This window comes from Triticum dicoccoides, chromosome 1A (genome assembly GCF_002162155.2).
Source record: "Triticum dicoccoides isolate Atlit2015 ecotype Zavitan chromosome 1A, WEW_v2.0, whole genome shotgun sequence".
Classification (NCBI taxonomy): domain Eukaryota; kingdom Viridiplantae; phylum Streptophyta; class Magnoliopsida; order Poales; family Poaceae; genus Triticum; species Triticum dicoccoides.
Genome location: NC_041380.1, coordinates 450338612 through 450360250, shown reverse-complemented (window position 1 = coordinate 450360250; position 21639 = coordinate 450338612). Strand labels below are relative to the sequence as shown.

General features: G+C 47.1%; 3 protein-coding genes and 1 pseudogene across 3 annotated transcripts; 2 read left to right on the top strand and 2 right to left on the bottom strand.

Moving 5' to 3' along the window:
- Positions 1-2686: 2686 nt before the first annotated feature.
- Positions 2687-6999, top strand: LOC119278151 (argininosuccinate synthase, chloroplastic-like). The gene is made up of 8 exons (XM_037559503.1): positions 2687-2895; positions 3468-3615; positions 3711-3759; positions 4135-4317; positions 4831-4905; positions 4978-5163; positions 5352-5440; positions 6233-6999. The coding sequence occupies exons 1-8, from the start codon at positions 2751-2753 to the stop codon at positions 6783-6785; spliced, it is 1428 nt and encodes a 475-aa protein (XP_037415400.1). The 5' UTR covers positions 2687-2750; the 3' UTR covers positions 6786-6999.
- Positions 7000-7675: 676 nt separating this feature from the next.
- On the bottom strand, positions 7676-12486 carry LOC119278139 (putative leucine-rich repeat receptor-like serine/threonine-protein kinase At2g14440). Its single transcript, XM_037559496.1, has 8 exons — positions 11673-12486; positions 10703-11148; positions 10114-10249; positions 9948-10019; positions 9806-9874; positions 9633-9704; positions 8146-8217; positions 7676-7949 (listed from the first exon to the last, which is right to left on the bottom strand). Exons 1-8 carry the CDS (start codon positions 12302-12304, stop codon positions 7910-7912), a joined length of 1539 nt encoding a protein of 512 aa, XP_037415393.1. The 5' UTR covers positions 12305-12486; the 3' UTR covers positions 7676-7909.
- Positions 12487-15718: 3232 nt separating this feature from the next.
- LOC119278130 (peroxisomal adenine nucleotide carrier 1-like) lies at positions 15719-19474 on the top strand. Its single transcript, XM_037559488.1, has 5 exons — positions 15719-16127; positions 17075-17306; positions 17381-17527; positions 18537-18703; positions 18830-19474. Exons 1-5 carry the CDS (start codon positions 15961-15963, stop codon positions 19119-19121), a joined length of 1005 nt encoding a protein of 334 aa, XP_037415385.1. The 5' UTR covers positions 15719-15960; the 3' UTR covers positions 19122-19474.
- Positions 19392-21209, bottom strand: LOC119278121 (annotated as a pseudogene).
- Between the last annotated feature and the right edge of the window lie 430 nt (positions 21210-21639).

Genomic DNA, 21639 nt, shown 5'->3' with positions numbered 1-21639 from the left:
GGGCGCAGCCAACGGGGCGGCGCCACGTGGCGGCGGCAGGCGGTGGCGGACACGTCCGGCCCGAATCGGACGTGTCCGTCGGCAGGAGGTGCAGTTTTAGGGTTTCGGAGAGGGAGAAGATCCGAAAATGGAGGGGTGTATATATAGGCCTAGAGGGAACTAGGAGAGTCCAAATGATGTGCGATTTTCGGCCACGCGATCGTGATCGAACGCTCTAGGACATGGAGTAGAGTTTGGTGGGTTTTGGGCCAAATTGGAGGGGTGTTGGGCTGCAACACACACGAGGCCTTTTCGGTCCCTCGATTAACCGTTGGAGTATCAAACGAAATCCAAATGGTATGAAACTTGACAGGCGATCTACCGGTAGTAAACCAAGGTCGCTTGGCAAGTCTCGGTCCAATCCGGAAATGTTTAATCCCCACACACGAAAGAAAGCTAGAAATGCCCACCGGAGGAGAACGAAGCGCCGGAATGCAAAACGGACAACGGGGAAAATGCTCGAATGCATGAGACGAACACGTATGCAAATGCAATGATGACATGATATGAGATGCATGACAAAGACAACAACACACGGAGGCAAAACCCAAACCCGAGAAAATAAATATAACTTAACGCCGGAAACGGCAAGAGTTGGAGTACAAATAGGGAAAGTTACATCCGGGGTGTTACAATGGGCCATCTTAAGTAAGGGTCTAATATATCTACATACTTAAATAAATTAAAAAGGGGGGCATTTGCCCCCCTCCCTCCTCGGCGCACTTCATCGTGTTGTATCTATTCAATAATTATTTTATAGTTGAGTACGTTATATCACATGTAGATGGTGTATGGAGACTTTATTTGCTAACTAAAATTAAAATAATGATGTTTATGCATATATATATTTTTCATGATATACGATATATATTGTACAAAGTATAAATATATGGTATACTTGTGCATGTCCAGCCGCGAGGCGGGAGTCAGGGTTCTTGGTAGAAGGCACCTGGATGTCCTTCTCACGAGTAGAAAGGCGATGTGGACGGGATTCAACCGCATGGTGGGCGCTGCTATCACATCCAAGTTCTAGAGGAGATCTGGTTCTTTTCCACCAAAATCCCTCCATGCTATGAATTTTGCATCTCCCCCGTCGTCGCATCCCAACGAGTAGCCATCGTTGATGCGTTGTTGGAGGAGTCAAGGTCATCTTCGTTCATGTTTCTTTTCCAGGAGAAACAACCGTCGCCACAGCCAAATGACCGACGCCGTGGCCCATGCGAGCAGGTCTAAAACCTTCACCGCCATTGACTAGAATCCACACCTCGACCATTGATTGCAAATTTTTGTTGATAGCTTACCGGACCAACAACCAAACACAACCTTAGTCTTAGCAATCCAATATATGGGTTGTAATCTGAGAGCACTTTGCTTAGAACTTGCAAAATTTATGAGATTTGGATCTCAAAATCCGAAAGATACAGACATACCAACCTTCATAACCAATCTGAGAGAGTGACTAAGGTTGGCTGAGGATGCATCACTTGGCGTGTTGTCAGCCGCTACCACGTATTGCGTTCTGGGTGCTCCCTCGGGATTTTTTTCTATAAACGTTTACAATTTTTAGATGAATTTTTCATGGTTTTTTGGCTTTTCGTTTTTTGCCCGGCTTTTCCTAGTTTTGGAGGGGAAACAATTGCACGAAAAATATTTATTTTTCTCCCATTAAAGGCACAATTTTGCTTCTCGTGGAGGTACAGATTTGCTTCCGTGAGAGGCACAACTTGCCTCTCGGAAAGAAAAAAAACTCGCGTTTTTTGCTTCTGCGAGAGAGACAAATTTGCTTATCATGTAGGCACATATTTGCTTTAGCGAGAGTCGCTGTTGTGTTTTTTTTTCGAGAGGCGCACAGATTTGCGTCTCGTGGAGGCACAGGTTTGCTTCCGCGAGAGGCACAGCTATGCCCCTCGGAAAGAGAAAACATGTTTTTTCGTGAGAGATTGCTTCTCGTGGAGGCACATGTTTCCTTCCTATTAACATGAGATCTAGTTTTGAAAATGCCGACGCGAGAAACCAACAGTGAAAACGGACCGTGGTTTTGACGCACAGATTTATAGATAAAAACATTTTGAATAAACAAATCTATGAAAAGGGGAAAACTTCTAGGTTGTGAAAAGTGGCAATGGTACTCCTTAATTTTTTTTAAACAAAACATCGCCTTTATTCATTGAAAATAACAGTTACATCGTTAATAAGAAAAGTTACAATATCATTCATAGGTTTCTCAAAACAATCTCTAGTCACGGAAAATTTAGCTAATCTAGCAAGTTTGTGAGCAACTTTATTTGCTTTCCTATTACAATGCTCAAAATTGATACGCGGAAAATCGCACGCCATAAAATAACAATCATTAGAAACTGCCGCCACCACTCCCGCAGAATGTCCTCCATTCTTCATTAGTTGTCAGGGGAAAGTCCTTGTGATTCGGCCAATCTGTTATCCAAAAAAAAAGAGATTTCGCCAATCTGATATTTCTGTTGTTTTTTTTTTTGAGCGTAATCTGATCTTCCTGGATACGCGCCTTCTATCCCGCATGGGCCGTCGGCCCGTCTGTGCGCGACGTCGCGTTCCCCAGTCCGGCAGTCCAGTCCCACTCGCCCGAGCGGGTCTATTTTTCCACCTCAGCTCGTCTCCCTCGTGCCCTACCTACCCCGCTTGTAGCCGCCGCGTCTGACCCAAGCCTTCCACTTCCACCCAGCCGCCCGTCCCCCATGCCGCTCCCGATGCGCCGCCTCGCCGCCGCTCCCTCCCTCCCAGCCGTGCACCCGCACGACTCCCCCGCGCCGCCCTCCGTTCGGCTCCGGCGACAGCATGGCCGGGTGTCGATGGAGAGGTCCTCGACGACGACGGCCCGAGGTATTTCGCCGCGGCTGGCGGAGACTGGTCTTATCTCTTGTTCTGTTAGCTAAGGCCTGCGGCAATTACCCGTCAAAAAGTTTACGCCTCCGTGCAATGTACCATGTATCGAAGTATCCTTCTGTGCTCGATTACGGGTTTTTAGTCTATTTGGGTCGGCTTCGCATGCTAGGATATAAGTCTGAAAGTTCGCCATGTATCGAATATCTCATCTGCGAAGCAAAAGTTACACGGTGTTCCTCCTTTCTTGCTGGAATAGATTTTGATAAACTAGCCTCCTACGGTGAAATGGTCGAAAGAAATGGAACATATTTTTCAGGCCTCTGGAGCCTGTTTTCACTAAAATAGTTTACTAATGACCTCTGGTATTGTTGAATCTGGGTTTCCACATCCTTTGATGAAAACTGGTGCTGGTACTAGTAGTGCCCTATTCTCCATGGGCTGGCCATTTTAGACCAGAGGGAGATTTGCAATAGGAAACTTGACCGACCTATTTTTGTGTTTTTTATGGAGGGGGTATCATTTTGCTTCTGTTATGATGATATCATCATATGGTTGTTGAAAATCTGCAGGTGTTAGTTGCGTGATGGCAAGTGGAAAGGAGCATGCAGCAACTACTAGTGGTGATGAAAAGAAAGGTGGACTGCGTGGCAAACTGAAAAAAGTTGTTCTAGCTTACAGCGGTGGCTTGGATACATCAGTAATTGTTCCATGGCTTAGGTACAACTGCAAATGTTTCTAAATTCAGTAAGCAATTTACCAAATTAAAGGATGAATTGGTTTGTCTAAACTATGTTTCTTTTTTTTTATTGAAGGGAGAACTATGGCTGTGAAGTTGTCTGTTTCACTGCTGATGTTGGTCAGGTATGTTAACATAACTTCAGTGATTCTACTGTCTTCCTTTAATCTGCAATGTTGTGCTAAAGTACTAACTATGTCCTGCTTGATAAGTGCCACAACTTTCTCTCTCCCGTCCCTCTTTGTACATTTTTACTTAGTTTTTGCTCTTCTGATGGTTATATTTTTTTTACCTTGAGTTACAGATTCTATAATTTATTCGTTTGTTGTCTCTGGCTTCATGCTGTTCCAAATTTTACAACTTTGAGTTGTTTTTGTATCATACCTTTTTACGGAGTATTTTGTTTTCTATCAGTACATAACTGAACTAGCATTGTTTGGACCTTTTTTCTAGCTTCCTTCCAGTGAACCATCAGTTAAGCTCATATTTTACCCTTTTAGGGTGACATTGAATTGGAAGGATTGGAGAAAAAGGCAAAAGCTAGCGGTGCAAGCCAGCTTGTTGTGAAGGACTTGACAGAAGAATTTGTTGGTGAATATATATACCCCTGCTTGCGTGCTGGTGCAGTTTACGAAAGAAAGTATCTGCTTGGGACTTCCATGGCTAGGCCTGTTATTGCTAAGGTGAAATTGATAAACTAGTTGTATTTTGTGATTTGTGTGCATATTACTTCTGCAACATAATTGTCTTACAAGTAAATTTGAAATGAATCTGTTGTTGATCTTCAGTTACAGTATCTTTTGGAGTGTTTTTTTTTTGTAAAATCTGCACTTTTTTGTACTAGAATAAATGCTTCTGAGATCATTTATATAAGGTTGCTGTCACTTTTTATAGCTAGCCATCGACCCTGGTACCGTCTAAGATTTGTTACATACAGCATGGTTAATTTCTCATTGAGCTTATAAATGCAAGTTTGTTTTCCTTCAAACTTTATTTTATTTGTTCCCTGGAAGTCTTGCCTGTAAGAGTTGCACTTGTGCTGTAAGCTTTGTAGGATCTTAACTTAAATATGTAATTCTAATAGTTGGTGGGATGGATGAAATATTCAAATGAAGTACTTGCAACTATATACCACAAATTTTATATGTCCTTATATTCCTTTGAGGACTACTAAGCAATATATATCTTTATTGCAGGCAATGGTTGATGTTGCCAAGGAAGTTGGCGCAGATGCAGTTGCTCATGGGTGCACTGGGAAGGGCAATGATCAGGTACATACTGGCATACTGCTGTTCATGGAAATGTTAATGTGGGCAGTCATCTGATGCTATCGTTTTCTGTAGGTTCGCTTTGAGCTTACATTTTATGCCTTAAATCCGGAACTTAAAGTGGTGGCACCCTGGAGGGAGTGGGATATCACAGGACGTGAAGATGCAATTGAGTATGCAAAGAAACACAATGTGCCAATTCCGGTTTCAAAGAAATCAATATACAGCCGAGATAGAAATTTGTGGCACCTTAGCCATGAGGTATATATAACCTATTGTCTTGTTGATGCCTCTTAGGGTTTATGGAGCTGTATTGTTTTTTTTTGGTTTGAAGGATACATATCGTACAGTAATTCGTACATGATGCGTAACATTGATGCCATCGAGTAATCTTCGATTGAAAAGGGTGGTGCTTGTCAGATGATCTGAGTTATTCTCAACATTTTCAGGGTGACATTTTGGAAGATCCAGCAAATGAGCCAAAAGAAGATATGTATATGATGTCTGTTTCTCCAGAAAATGCACCTTCAAAACCTGAGTATGTGATCAATCCTTTTTCTTTCCATAAGGCCACACCTGTTGTCCTGAATAAGTATTCTTTATGCTCTTTATTTTATATTTACTGCAGTGTACCCTTTTTACTAAATCTGTACAATGGTTCATCTTTGCTGCAATGTGGCCTATTTTACTAAATCTGTGCAATGGTTCATAACTTCATATCCCCCCACGTAGAGTTGAATTGCGTAGAGAACCACCCAAATGATTTGGATTCTGGACACGATTATTCTAAACTAGGCGTGTTGAATCGTGGCATGATGAACTTGAGTTGTTCAGCATTGTGAAGTTCCCAAGTTTTTTACATTGCTAAGTTTTTCATGTTTTCATTTACCCATTTACCCAGCAGCTTTTAATGTAAAGTGACACTGTCATACTGAATAGAAATGGTCACGTTGTTGTGGCCATCAACTATCTCTAGGTGGACTTATGTTATGGTTCATGAAATCATCTTCTATAACTTGAATCAGGAACATTACTATCGGTCCATTTCTGTTGTAAGCACTTTGTTCGTGTATTGTTTTTAACTACAATTTTTGCTGAATATCATGCGTGAAATCATTGGAACTGGTAACACTACCGTCAGTCCAATTTTGTTGTGAACAGAACACTTTGTTTGTGCCTTTTTGTTACATTATAATTATAATTGGCTGTACAAAAACAATCGGTTAACTGCATGCTTGGTTGCAGAACAGTGTTGTTTCCATTGTTCCACGATAACACACATATTTATACTTTGTTAGCTTGTTGTGTATAAAAACTAAACTTCATGCAGGTATCTGGAGATTGGTATAGTTGCTGGTGTTCCTACTTCTATCAACGGTAAAGATCTCTCGCCAGCAACTCTCCTCGCCAAGCTCAACGAAATCGGCGGAAAGCATGGCATTGGGCGCATCGACATGGTGGAGAACCGCCTGGTGGGGATGAAGTCCCGTGGCGTCTACGAGACCCCCGGCGGCACCATCATGGCGGCCGCGGTCCGCGAGCTCGAGTCCCTGACACTGGACCGGGAGACGATGCAGTGGAAGGACATGCTGGCCCTCAAGTACGCGGAGCTCGTCTACGCGGGGCGCTGGTTCGACCCGCTGCGGCTGTCCATGGACGCCTTCATGGAGACCATCACCGCGACGACGACCGGGTCGGTGACCCTGAAGCTGTACAAGGGGTCGGTGACCGTCGCGTCCCGGAAGAGCCCCTACAGCCTGTACAGGGAGGACATCTCGTCGTTCGAGAACGGGGAGATCTATGACCAGGCTGACGCTGAGGGTTTCATCAGGCTGTACGGCCTCCCCACCCGGGTCCGCGCGATGCTGGAGAAGGGCATCTAATCTAAGGTCGTCTTTGCGTCTCGAATAAATTGTTTTCTCATTGAAAACTGCCGAGTGTGTGTCTTTGAGTAACTCTGGACAAATGGAAGATTTCCAGGCGGGTGGGCTTTGAGCACATTGTGGAGTTTCTGTTTTGTTTGGTAGTATGTATTGAAGAGTTGCTCCAACTTGCAGTAATATACTGTTTGGTGCTGCGGCCGGGTGTGTTCGGTTACTCGCATCATTTTTGGGCTTCCTGGGACCTGACCCGTAGAGACATCATAACGATGGAATTCCTCCCTGCCCCCATGGTGTTGGCTCCAACATCGTTGGTAGACTTTGAGAGTGGTTCCGTGGATCTGGACGAGCATCATTGTCGTACAGGAGTGCATCCTCTCTTTGTCAAGCCTCGTATTCTTCTAACTTACCCATGGTGGTTCTGGGACAGATCGATCTTCAGCGACTTGTTGGTCAAGCGTGTGCTTTGTCCTGCCTCTTGCGATAAGTTTCTGTTGACGTTTCTATAGCCCATGGTGGCGTGTGTGGTTGCTACAGATTCTGGTTCCATCTTTGCAACACCTTTCTGACAAAATTTTCTTCGGGAGCGTTCTTCACGGGCTGGCTAAAAAGACGGAGTTGAATGACTTTGTAGGCTATGGTATATTTTTCATTTCTTGCTTGGGTCTTTAGTGCATTCCTTTTTTTTTTGCGGAAAGGGTCTTTAGTGTATTCCTTGACTTTTGAAATGCCGGTGGGTGTTTCTTCTCAAAGAAAATAAAGTTACACGATTGGCTTTTCGGTTTTATCATTTCTTCACCAGTCGCTCTTGAAGCTGGCTGTGCTTTGCTCTCTGGGCGCCCAAATTTTGCAGGGTAGGTGTATGCAAGGAACCTGATTCAGTTCAGGGCTCGTTGAGAGAATTTAACAGTGTTTCATTTTCTCCTCGCGTTACACACTGACAATGTAAACTACAGAATTGGCACTGTACAATCAGGATTGTTTATCTTCACCTGCTTCCGCCAACTCGTTTCACTGGGTTCCAATCATTTTACTGTACATACATTTGACTGGTTACAAAATCTTGCTCTAGCCACCCTAAAAGAATAAACACACCATCCTACTGTCTTCAACAAAGTGTTTGATTGTCAGCACTGTGGTTGTGTGAACTGATTGCCCGGACAAAATCTACAAGATGAAATATAATTACGAGGTGTCCAATGAACATGGGAAATTTCTACTCCCTCCGTTTTGAATTACTTGTCGCAGGTATGAATGTATCTAGATGTATTTTAGTTCTAGATACATCCATTTCTGCGACGAGTAATTTGGAACGGAGGGAGTAGTAATCAAGATTTCCTGGAAAGCCTTAGATGAAACTTACTTGCTAGTCAACCCTGTTTTGTTCAGCAAGTTCTGTGGAACTGCTCCACCCAGATCATTGCCTTGCAAGAATCTGGATACATGAAGAAAAACAGTAAGCAAGTGCTTTGCTATGGCTTGTGCAAAAGCAAATAAAGTGCAGCTAATTTGGAAATGAAAATAAGTACTCCCTCCGTTCCTAAATATAAGTCTTTTTAGAGATTTCAAATGGACTACAAAGAACAGATGAACGGATGTATATAGACATATTTTAGAGTGTAGATTCACTCATTTTGCTCCGTATGTAGTCACTTATTGAAATCTCTACAAAGACCTATATTTAGGAACGGAGGGAGTAGATTGTAGGAACATTCAAAACTTGTGATGCACCAAGGAATAAGATGGTACAAGCAAGAATCTCTAAGATATTGACAATTTAGAACTTACTCCCTACGTTCCAAAATAATTGTCCTTGTTTTAGACTTTTAGTTCAAATTTGAACTAAAACCACAACACTTATTTTGGAACCGAGGGAGTATAAATTTACATGCGGATATTTTTTTGTTAAACATTGCTCGGAGTCCATGCAAGTACAATCTATTTACAAACGACCAGTCATTTTTTTCTAACAAAATGCCAACTGCAAAAACTCACAAAATGCACTAAAGGAGCTGCAATTGGCTACTCAGGGGTTAATCAAATATACCCAATGGGTAAATTGCCAACAGCAGAAATAAACACACCATGCAGATACCGAATATTGGCCAAGGAATAGTTATGTCTTCAGAATGAAAATAAACTACTGTAGATCGACATGGAAAAAAGTTTGTGGCTTGAGTACTCTCTCAGCGTGTATGGCTATTTTGGGGAAAGGGGATGGGAATTTACTGGTGGGGGTTTATTGGGGGATTAGGCTTGGGAAGTTGATTATTAGTCCCAAACCCACGTTTGGTGCTTGGTGGGAATCAGGAGCGGGAATTTGAGAGGAAGTTTCATCCCACGTGAATTAACGACACCAATCTAGGGAACTTGCAATGAGAATAAAATAAGATCCCCCAGGTTTGAGGTGTTGCACTTATGGCAAAAGACTGTGGATAAGGGATCAGTTTCCCTTATGGCCAAGGAGCCGCTTCAGCTTCCAGATATGAGCCTCCATGACCGCCAGAGCTGCCACATTTACCACTACAGCCACTGCGCCAATCAAGCAAAGCACCTCTGGAACAGAACACCACAGAAAAGATCTGAACGGCGCATAGTAACCATCCTCCTCCAACACCATTGGCAATGGACGAGCGGGAAGAAGCCACGCTGCAGTCAGTCCTACGATCTACGTGCTGCCTGAAAGGGCAACCCGGGGGCCTGGCAAATGTTTCTAAAATAGTTGCTATGCTTTTCGTGTTTTATGCTTTCTGTTCTTTGAATACTCTGACATGAGCAGTAATGTAGGCAAATATTCTGAAACTGGAACAATAACCAATAAGTAAAAAATATTGACACAAATAGACTCACAGTTCACGCAAAGGCTGAATTGTCCCCAACGTCTGAGCTATTGTTCCATTCAACTTGTTATCGTTCAGGTGCCTAAAGAGTAAAGACAAACCAATTTTTGAAGTAACGTATGAATAGTATGATTGTATAAACAATTTTCGAACTAAATTGCAAAGGCCGAAGGGTTAGCTTACAATCGTTGGAGTTTTCCCAGATTGATGAAATCAGGAATAGTTCCAGACAAGCTATTGTTTGCAAAAGATCTGCCAATGGTAATAGTGTCATTTTGCTAGCTTATATTTTCATTCACCTTGATCGATTATAAATAGAACTTACATATCAGTAAGAGCAGTCAGATTTGCAATGTCAGGTGACAGAGATCCGGAGATACCCATACTTGAAAAGTTCCTGGTGTAGACCAATACAAAGAATTGTTACTGCAAACTTGCAAAGGATAAAAGAATTGCATCGTATAGATGGAAGGATCATGAGTTAAACTCACAATGAAATGACACGTATATTTTGTCCTTCATCACATGTAACTCCAGTCCAAGCATATCCATGAGGCATACATGGATCTCCAATCCAATCATCGGGTATGTTTTGGAGGCTTCTCTTCATACTCTCCATAGCAAGCGCTGTAAAGAAATGAAAATACTAGGTCAATTTCATAAAAGAGACAGGCGCAAGTTAGAGCAACTTGCTGCATTGCAAGAACATCATGTAATACGCCCACAACAATATTTAAAGGACAATCACTACAACCTAAAGTCGATGTGTACACTTGATAAAATACCTGAAGAATACAAGTATGACTCGAGGTGATGCTAAAATTGGGAGAGATGTCGAATGGTCATGTATACGCAAATTCACCAAGGCACATTTTGATGACATGTTGCTAACACAGTACATAAACATACAATCTACCATACAAATAACTGAATCAATGCTACCAGAATCATTACACATTTACATACATAATGTGCATTGCATCAGGCTGAACAGGAAATGTTTCATTGCTTGTTTGCATGCACTGTCAACTCAGGGGGAAACAATTGATAATAAAGGAATAAATGCAGCTAATGATGTACCATCACGTGTAATTGTCAGTCTTCCGATGGGAAAAATTCCAAAGACTTCGCCAGCATTGATAAGTGGTGGAAGAACAGACTTAGAAGTCAATATAACTCTGGTTAGGCCTGAGAGAATCCATTGAGTTGCAAAGACAGAAAGACCAGCTGATGTTACTGTCCCTTCGTAAAACTGGTAATCATTAATATTCACATCCAAGGTCCTCGAACTATTAGCCAATGTATCAGCAAAATAAAGAGAAACATAATAGCTGCCATTCTGAAGAGATATTGGAGGCCATTGCAACACCAAGGGTGAATTTTGTTCTGCTACCAAAGCTGTATTAAATACGTCAGGAGGAGGAAGATTCCAGAAATCGGCTGAGGTAACGTTGTGGGTACTACTGACTGCATGTTTTCTGTCTGGAAATGGCTGCCAATAGCGGTCAAAACTGTCATCAGGGTACCTAAGTTTGAATGTAATGAAGAAAATGAAGTCAGAGATCTACAGAACTTTCTCACAAGAAAAAACTACATAAAGCTTCTAATTCGTAGTCCTCTACAAATGGGAGAACGGAAGAAAAGGAAAACATATATGATATAGGCCGACACACTTCTTTCCTTTTTGTACTTCATTTAGTGAGCATCTTTTTAACAAGTACTTATTTGTTCCTTGGAATAAACTTGTAAAGTTCTAATCACTAGTGCATGCACATGTTTCCTCGAAAAAGTAATGAGAAAATAAACCTCAGATCAGAAACAGCTGAAACCTAGAGCTATTCACTTCACAAAGAACTGGCCCAACTGGTACTATCTTGTGATAAAAACTGGTATATGCCTGATCGACAGCATTCTCAGCCATATCGACAATGAGTCAGTTCTGCAGTCCTAATTCCTAAACCTACTCAAATTATGGGAAATCACAGAACATCTACTAGCACTTCATCACTAAAAGGGCACTGAAATCACGGCCAGAGAAGTCGGCACTCACCTCTCGACGTCGCCAGTCGAGCCAAACTTGGTGCGCGCAATGAGGCCCATGGCGCTGCCCGTGAAATCCGTGGCGTTGTACACCGAATCATGGAGCTGGATGACCTGCAGCGCGTTGATGAACGGGCCGGATTTCGTGTAGTCGGGGTTGACGCCAAGGCAGAAGGTCAGGTTCCTGCCCCTGGCCGGGAACACGGCCTCGTAGTGCGAGGCGCTGCCGGCCAGGACGTCATCGGCGGTGTCGACGGCGGTCCAGAAGGTGCCGTCCACGATGAGGTCGAACACGGGCGGGGCCGTCGAGGTGGGGCCGTAGAAGAAGGTGGGGCGGAGGAGGTAGCGGCGGTTGGGGTCGACGGGGAGCGCGTAGCAGAACTTGGCGTTGGTGCGGTACGGGAAGGCGCGGAGGGAGGCGAGGGCGGGGTCGAGGAGGCCCTGGACGGAGAGCGGGCGGGCGGAGCCGGCGGAGACGTAGGGGCCGTCGGGGTCCCAGCGGAGGCCGCGGCTGTCGGTGGAGGAGCTCGCGGCGCCGCAGTCGAGCTGGTAGGAGAAGCCGCGGAGTCGCTGGCCGGCGGCGAGGGGGAGGAGGAGGAGGAGGACGGCGGCGGCGGCGGCGGCGCTGAGGAGAGGCCGCATTCTGGTGAGCCTTGCTGTTGCCGGAGGATTTTGGGCGGAAATGGAGGGGAATTGGGATGGTTTCGTGCTGGGCGGGTGGGTTGACTCGGCCGGCGGGGAAGGTGGGCGCGGTCAGCGGAGAACGGGCGGCGGATGCGCATGCGCGTTCCCGGCGGCGGGTCGGGCCGTAGGGCTCGGCTGGGTCACGCGGATCCGCGGACATTTTTTCCAGCTCAGCTTTGTTGTCCTTTTTTTAAGAAAAAATTAGCAGGAGAGCTGCTAAGATTTCATTGATTGGAGAAGAGGTCGATGGCCAGAAACATGAACAACATATAGACAGAAAAACACACAAAGAATAAGAAAAAAAGATTTTTTATTATTATTTTATTTCATTAATCAAATAGTGTATTCCCTCTGTAAACTAATATAAAAACGTTTATAGATCACTAAAGTAGTAATCTAAACGCTTTTATATTAATTTACGAAGAAAGTACAAATTAAACGAGACTTTGCTGACTCATCTAGATTAAAATTAACAAATTCGAAAAAAGAAGACGCCGGCTGCAACAAGAAACAACCAGCGTGCTCTACTCCTTTCGAAAAATAATTATACGAGACCGGGTCTCTTTTGCCATCCCTTGAGAACCCCTTTTTAGAAAGGTGCCACGTGTTTTCTCACCAATCTCTAAGTACTCTTTCTTTTTCAAGTCCTCTTTTCCCCCAACACTTAATCACATCTGTAGTTGGCACCATAGTCGATCTCCTCTTGGACCGCATCAACCATGCTAACTGGGGCGAACCGAGTGAGCACCAATCCACAAAAAGCAACCATATGACAAAGAGATGCGAGCTCTCATTACAGACCATAATTGTGGTAGCAGTACCCATGGTCGTATGGGAGCATCCACAACGAACTCGTCCTATATTAGCCATCGGACAGCATCCACAACGCCATGCGCCGTCCTCCCGGGGCGATGGAAATGAAGGCGCCCACGGTTTTCCGCGTCTCCGGGCTCGAGCTGGACGGCGTGCCGCGACTCTCCCTACCGTTGTCGCGCTAAACATGTTCCAACCAGCGTCCCTAGTGCACACCGACTTGGCGTGTTTTGATGCCGCCGAGGCCGCCCTGCCTCGTGTTGCTCGGTGGCGTCTAATGGCTAGCTACATCCATTAATCCGAAAAAGGGCCTGCCCAGTTGAGGCCAATGCTACTAACGCACCTACATCATTACACGACGAACAAATCGTTGGATGCATCGCCGTTCACCGGTAATTTGTGTTAATTTAGACGCACCTAGTAGCGGTGAGGTCATTTGTGTTAATTCAGATGACCTGATAGGTCCGCGAATGTTGGAGGGCTCCGTGTGCGAACCGCACAAATCCGTACGTTTACACGTGATTTGACGTACATTGTGCTCAAAACACAATTTGGTCCATGTTCGGTTTATGTGTTATTTTTTGTTGCTAGCACCCAATTTTCACGACGGAGGGTGCAAAGCCGTGGCCGACTCGGAGGTTTTCGCGGGAGGACGCGTGAGGTGTTCGTGGGAAGACCTCATCATCCTACTGTCGTTCCTGTGATGTTGTTTGGTATCGACCGAGGACACGTGAAGCTTCATCCAGGGCCAGAATTTGGGCCTTGTTTTTTCTCTTCATTTTTGTGTAGATGATCGACTTCCCCCCACGAAGGGGAAGATGTCGCACATTTTTTGTTTGGTCTCCTTCTTCGTCCGATGAAGCTCATCGAGATGGAGCTTCGTCAGGAACTTGCAAGTTTTGTGCCTCCCTCCCCTGTTTGGACGGAGTTGGGATTATCTCCGGGCCCTACTCGGTGCTAGCTTCTCAAGGTTTGCGGTCTGTGTAGATCATGACCATCGACATCTTCTAGTCTACGTCGACGACTTCCCAGCCGATGTTTCGTCAAGCTCCTGGGTTTCAACAAGATTGCTCTACTGAGACAGAGGCAGAAGAAAATCGGTGCTTATTTCTTTAAAGACTTGCTTGTAGTTTCTTGTTCTTGGATGCAAGTTTTTCTTTTTTGGTAAGGGCCGGTTTTATCTAATATACGACCTTGGGCCTTTCCGCAAAGGAAATAAAAGGAGGAGAAAGTTGAGGACCAACGGGCCTGGTTGCACTTGCACTTGCACTGTGGGCATTTGCAGGGTTGCGTTGCAAACATACCAAGGGGAGTGGGCGCACATCGCAGCAGGTTCAATCCCGTCCCTTGTGCACACATCCGATGGCCGGGCAGCAGGAAGAGAGCAGTCCAACGCAGAAACGGGCACGAGGTTCACATGACGAAGCTACGCCTGGAGATGGACCGTGCTTCACTCGCTGATATGTTGAAAGGGCATGAGAAAAATCTACCGGCAGCAGGACCTCTTGTAGAGGAGACAAGGGGATGATGAAGATGTTCTAAGAAGTGAATGTGTCGTGGGTAATAAGGCGTAGCGCAAATTCTGCCGCGGGTATAATAAGTTAGCTGAAGTACTCAGTAGACTTGAGCGATGAACTTTCGCAAGGGCCTGGTTTTCTGTTGCTCCAGATTGTATCCTGGGGCAGTATTTGATCCAAAAACGAAGACGCAGAGGCGGGCACGAGGTTCACGTGGCGAGCCAGCGAGCCGCACCTTGGCGCCATCGCGTCCAAGTGTGGAAGATGGCGGACTGACCAAAGACCGAGGACGGAGCAGCAGCAGAGCCAGAGTAGACCCTCGCGCCGGCCGGTCTCTTCCGGTCGCCCTCGCCGTCTCCACCTACCCACACCCAGCGCCAGCGGCGACCCTCGCTCCGGAGGGCTCGTCCCGCGCGCGCGCACGATCGATCCATGGCGCCACCACCACCCACCCACCCCACGGCCACGGACCCACCCAAACGGAAAACCCAAACGGCTCGTTCCAACGTACTGCGCGGATGCCGGAAGCGAGATACGCACGCAGCGCATCAAGGTAAATTTGACAATTTTAACATGTGGATAAAATCATTTTATAAAATAAACTGCTTCTAAAAAAATTCACTCAGCTGACCTTTTTAAGTAGCGTCCGACACGAAGGCGCCACACCACACCGTGCAGCGTCCGACATGCCTAGCCAGCATCGCACCGGATGATCCAAAAATTATTAAGTTAGTGTGCAGCGCCTAGACAGTCCGAGGTACGATGCTGGTCAATCGTTGCACGGTGTAGTGTGGCGCCTTCGTGTCAAACGCCATTTAAAAAGATCAACTGAGTGAAATTTTATTGGAAACGGTTCATTTTGTAAAATGATTTAATCCACAAGTCAAAATTGTCAAACCCCGAAACGGCGAAACCAGACTGCCGTGCCGTGCCCTGCCGTGCAGCCGTGGGTACGTACGTGACTCGTAGTGGCCTGGCTGGCTCGCAGGTAGCCGCCACGCTGGCCCTCCTCTGCCGTGACGTCCCCCTCTTCTCCTCCTCCTCCTGCTGCCTACACACACCCCGCGCCCCGCCCCCCTTTCCCTCCCTCCTCGCTGGAAGGAAGGTACGCCCGCCGATTACTACTACTTACAGGCTGCTTGGACCACGCGACGAGCCAGCCAGCCAGCAACAGACCAGCAGCCAGCCGAGCGCGCCGAGTAGGGAGGGAGAGGGAGAGCCTGCCTTGCCTGGCCGAGATTCCTCTCGGAGTCGGGCTCGGGGGATCTCGCCGGCCGCTACGCGATGGAGGGGGAGGACGGCGGCGGCGGGGTGGACTGGGACAGCCTGGCCGAGGCGGCGTCGGGGGCCGTCGGCGCGCTCGTCAGCACCACCGTGCTCTACCCGCTCGACACCTGCAAGACCAAGTTCCAGGCCGACGTCCAGACGGACCAGGGCGCGCACAAGTACAGGTCAGTCCCTCCTCTCTACCCCTTCTCCTGCGTCCCCGGCTTGACTCCGTTGCGCTCTGCTGTCCGTCTGGAATTCTGGATATAAGGTGATCGCAGGCTCGAGGACCGGAATTTGGGTCCTCGGTCGAGTGCGAGTTCGGATCTGGGGGACTGGATTCTGCAGACGATGATTGGGATACTCCGTGGATCGTTCTGACAGCTAGGAATATCCTGCGTTAGATGTGGAAGGGTTGGTTTCTACATGAGCCGATCGTGGATTCAGTAAATCAGTATCTCGTTAGGCCCAAGTTTTTCGTATGGTGAAGGGCAAAGAGTTACCCACTTGTGGTCTTTGCACAAGTTGCTAGGACTGTAGTTTTGGTAATCACCACATTAATGGATTGTTAATCCATTTAAGGTTTACAAGGAGTTCGTTTAATCTAGAAATTGTACAAATCTGCATGCATGATTACTTCAGGTCGTGAAATAAGGAAGGAGCTTGGGATTCAGTTCCAAGCAACAGGGCTAGGTTGATTTCTTACAAGCTCTAGAAATAGTGAGATGGATCATTGTTGTAATTTGTAAAGCTGTAAAGGAAAGTAGTTTAGCCAAAATAAAAGGATCATACCCGTGAAGGTGTTTCCTTGCCGATCACCTAGACCTAGTAACTGAAAAGTGGCGTAAACAATACAATATCATACACTAGTAAAAGAGATGTGTTGACCTTAATATTTTGGCTAGTTGAGATGTTTGATTGGCTGCATTTGTGTGCTCTAAAAAGATTTAAAAGGTTTTTGAGCTTATGAAGATTTATCTTCTCATGTAGTATGTCCTCCCCTTTATGTTTTTCGGTGAACGAGATTTCACTGCATGCTGTTACATCTCTAGCATAAAATTCCTTTTCATCATATACGTTGAACTTCTCTAGTTACTCATTGTACATACTAACTGGCCTCATGACTTTTCAGGAACCTTTCAGATGTCTTTTGGGAAGCAATTAAGAAAAAGCAATTTTTGTCCCTATATCAGGGCCTTAAGACGAAGAATATCCAGTCGTTCATTTCGCAGTTCGTTTACTTTTATGGCTATAGCTATTTCAAAAGACTCTACCTGGAGAAGAGTGGAGCCAAGTCCATTGGAACAAAAGCCAACTTGTTGATTGCAGCCGCTGCTGGTGCTTGCACAGTTGTTGTGACACAGGTAGCTAGTCCTATAGATTCTTGAAAAACAGTTTTAGCTGCCTGATCTTATACTCGTTTTTCTCACCATTTCAGCCATTAGATACGGCATCTTCTAGAATGCAAACAAGTGCTTTCGGAAAGTCCAAAGGGCTGCGAGCAACTCTCGCGGAAGGTACTTGGCTTGAGGCATTCGATGGCTTGGGCATTTCCCTCTTGTTGACATGCAATCCTTCTATTCAGGTACTAACTTCTGCATCATTATTGTACGGCATATCTTGTGGAACTTAATGTTGGTCCTCTGAGTTACATTGTCCAACTATGTCATTTTCTGACTACATTGTTCGAGTAATTTTTGGTAAAGAGATATGTAGATGCTTCAATCCAATTGAACAATTTTTGTTTGAACAAACATGGGAGCCATCACAAACAAAACATTCAGCTAGGGCAAAATTCTTGGAATGTTGTCTGGTTGTACTATGATGTACATGTAAATACCATTGCAGTTATCTGTAACTTTAATGGAGCTCTCGTACAGTCGTACCTTCCATTATAGAACTTGGGATAATATCTAGAACAAACTACAAGGAACAACTTCAGAACTTATCTGTGGATGCGTGTTGTTGTCCATGTCTCCCACTAGAGCAAGTGCATATACCAAATTATTTAGGCCTGTAAACTGGTGTGAATCACTGGCCTCGTGATCTTCACCTTCTTGATTCAGTCAATAAATTTAGCTCGCCAGGAGGGGGTGGCATTTGCATACGATTTTGATGGCATTTTTAGTTTGAGGGGATGGCAGTTTCTTCAGAGTGACATGACAGTTTCTGTGAGAGAAGGTAATTTTCATTTTTAAACTGCCATTGTTTGATCTCTTCAGAACTAAAACTGCCATCAAAAGGGGTTCGCTTGCCACCCCTCTCCCAGCGGCCAGTCGCCAATTAACTTTCCCGAATTATTTAGGTCTGCAAAATGGTGTGGATCATTGGCCTCGCGATTTTCACCTTCTTGATTCAGTCAATAAATTCTCGATGTTTTGTAGTAACTGTAGAGCCTTCAAACATGTTTCGATATTGTTGAGTATGTAGTGTCTGCATTACCATATTTAAAGTGAAAAGTAGCAGTGTATTCTTAATCTGAATACAACCTTAACGGTACTGCTCTTGGGTGTAACTTGTAACGTTATAAGCTTTATTTTCTTTTCCTTTTTCGTGCACGAGATAACAACTGTTTTATGTGCAATCCTTTGCAGTACACCGTGTTTGACCAGCTTAAGCAGAAGCTAATTCTGAGGCAGACGCGTAAAAACGCAGAATCAGCGGGTGATTCTTCCCCGGTTGCTCTTTCTGCTTTCTCGGCATTTCTCCTTGGTGCCATCTCAAAAAGTGTTGCAACAATCTTGACTTACCCATTAATCAGGTATGGAAACTTTACTTTGCCAGCACTTGTTATCTGGACTTCTCCACTTGCTTCTGCTTGTTAGTGCTGCCTATAAAGTATAAATTCAACCGCCACTGCAATTATATGATGCCATTTTTCAAACAGGTGCAAGGTCATGATTCAGGCTGCAGACCCCGATGAGGACGACGAGGACGAATCTGAAAAGCCAGGCAATTCAAGGCCTCCCAAAACAATGTTGGGCGCCATGCATGCAATGTGGAACAAGGAAGGCATCCCAGGGTTCTTCAAAGGGTTACATGCTCAGATACTAAAGACAGTTCTGAGCTCCGCATTACTGCTGATGATAAAAGAGAAGATTTCAAAGTTCACTTGGATCTCGCTGCTTGCCCTGCGGCGATATCTCTTTGTTTCTCGGAAGAGAATCAAGAGTGCATAGTTGTATCATGCATATGTCAGACCTGAGAAAACCAGTCTAATCGTCCACTGGTATTTCAAGATCGTATTATACCAAATAACAGAAGTACAGAAGCAGAACAGCACGATCATCTTGAGAGCGCCATGGAATGTTCTGAATAAATTTGTTTGTTTTTCCATGTAGTAGCTCTGAGCATCTGATTCGTACTTGGAATGTAATGGAATGGAGTGGAATAGGTGTTGTCCAGAAGTAGTTCTGGTGATGTGATTGTGGTCTGGTAGACTGGTACCATACGTGTAAAATATCACTTTTGTTCTATTCTTTCTTTCTTTGCTGGAATTGAAGCAATAGCAATAAATCTCCCATGTTGTGAATTTCGCGCCCTACCCTAAGGCTTCACGCCGAAAGAATTTTCGCTTGGCGCTTGCAAATTTTGCTTTGGCACTGGCACGCGGATCGCCGGGACGAGCAGGAGGTCGGAGCGCCGCCGCGTGGTGAGCCCCATCAGCTCGGCCATGTCCAGCTCCCCGGGCACCGTCCCGTCCGGCAGCTCCCAGTCGAAGTGGTAGAGAAGGCTGGCGAGCGCGAGCTCCATGTTGGCCAGCCCGAACGCCATCCCGGGGCACATCCGCCGCCCGGCGCCGAACGGGATGTACTCGAAGTCCGTGCCCTTGAAGTCGACGCCGCCGCCCTCGAACCTCTCCGGCGAGAACTCCTCCGGCGAGTCCCAGTGCGCCGGGTCCCTGCCGATCGCCCACGCGTTGACGAGCACCATGGCGCCCGCCGGCACGTCGAAGCCGAGGACCCGGCACGGGGCCCGGCACTCGCGGGGGAGCAGCATCGGCGCCGGCGGGTGCAGCCGGAGCACCTCCTTGATGACGAGGTCCAGGTAGCGCAGGCCCGCCAGGCTCTCCTCCGTGACCCTGTCGCGCCCGTCGAGAGCTCGCCGGACCTCCTCCTGCGCCTTGCGCATCACCCTCGGGTTCCTCATCAGCTCCGCCATGGCCCACTGCAGCGCCGTCGCCGACGTCTCGCTGCTCGCTATGAAGATGTCCTGTCCGAGTTGAAGCAGAGGAAATTAGTCGCCGACGTACGGTGTTGAAAAATTCTCCTGCATTGTAGTACGAGATGAGAAGCTTACGACGATGACTGCCTTGATGTCGTCGGTGGTGAGGGGAGGATCGAGCTTCCCCTCTCCCTGGATCCTCAGGAGGACGTCGAGAAAGTCGTCGCCGTCGGCGCCGGCGCCGGCCGGGTTGTTCTCTTGATGCTCCTGGATGATGGCGTCGATGAGTCCCTCATCTCCCGGCGCTCCCGCTTCATCTCGCGCGGCATCCGGCTGACGAGCATCGCGAGCCGCGACGACGGGAAGAGGTCCGGCAGGGACTGCGCCGGCGCGAGCTTCATCCTCCGCTCCAGCATCCGGAGGAACGCGCCGCGGTCCTTGAACCGTCTGCCGATGACGGCGCGCACCGACGAGTCCGCGACGTACGCGCTGATCCGCTCGCTCAGGTTCACCGCCGACGACGGAGACGGAGACGGCGCCACCGCCACCGACCGGAGCAGCCGCGCGACCTCCTCCTCGCGCACGGGCCGGAAGGACCTGACGCGGCGGGAGGTGAAGAGCTCGAGGGCGCAGATCTTGCGGAGCTGCCGCCACGCGTCGCCGTAGGGCGCGAACACGATGCCCAGGCTGTCGCCGAGGAGGGCCGTCCCCGTCGGGGTCATGGGCCGCGACGCGAACGCCAGGTCCTGGGTCTTCATGATCTCCCGCGCGGCGTCGGCCGAGGAGGCGACGACGACGCGGAGCTCGCAGAGGCGGAGCAGCATGAGCGGGCCGTGGCGGCGCGACAGGCCCAGCATCGCGCGGTGCGGGAGCGCGCCGGCGACGTGGTGGAGGTGGCCGATGACCGGCAGCGCCCACGGCGACGGCGGGGGCCGCGGCCGGCTGCTTCCCTCCTCATGCCGGCGGGACGACCGGATGAGGTAGAGCACGGGGACGACGACGAGCAGGGCAAGGAAGAGCATGGAGAGTGGAGCTAGCTCGGCCATGGCTCGATTGACTCTGACCTCCGATCCGAGCTAACGCAGCAGAGCTTCTCTTCGTCTGTGTGTGCGTGTAGCGTAGCGTAGTAGACCAGCAGGAGCAGTAATTTTTTGGCACTGCTATACACACGACGGATGGACGCACGACCCACAGACGACAAGGCAGGTAGACCGTAGGATTAGCTGGGGTTTTTAATCTGTGTGGCTCCTGCTCCCGTCGGGCACACATCGTCCAGCAGTCAATCGTGTGCAGAGCACTTTCGGTAATTTTTTGTAGTCAGCGTTCGCCTGATCTTAATCTGGTCAATATCCTGTAGTAGACCAGTAGAAGCGTTCTGTACGCTACACTGACGCTTTGCCCAACCACTCACTCACTCTGAAAGCGATTTTCTTAGCGTAGCCAGTTTCTTCTAACGGAGTTCAATCCACCATCCATGTTTGACTTGGGCGAGTATTTATTATAGTAAAAACTATCATTTGACAAATCCGCATC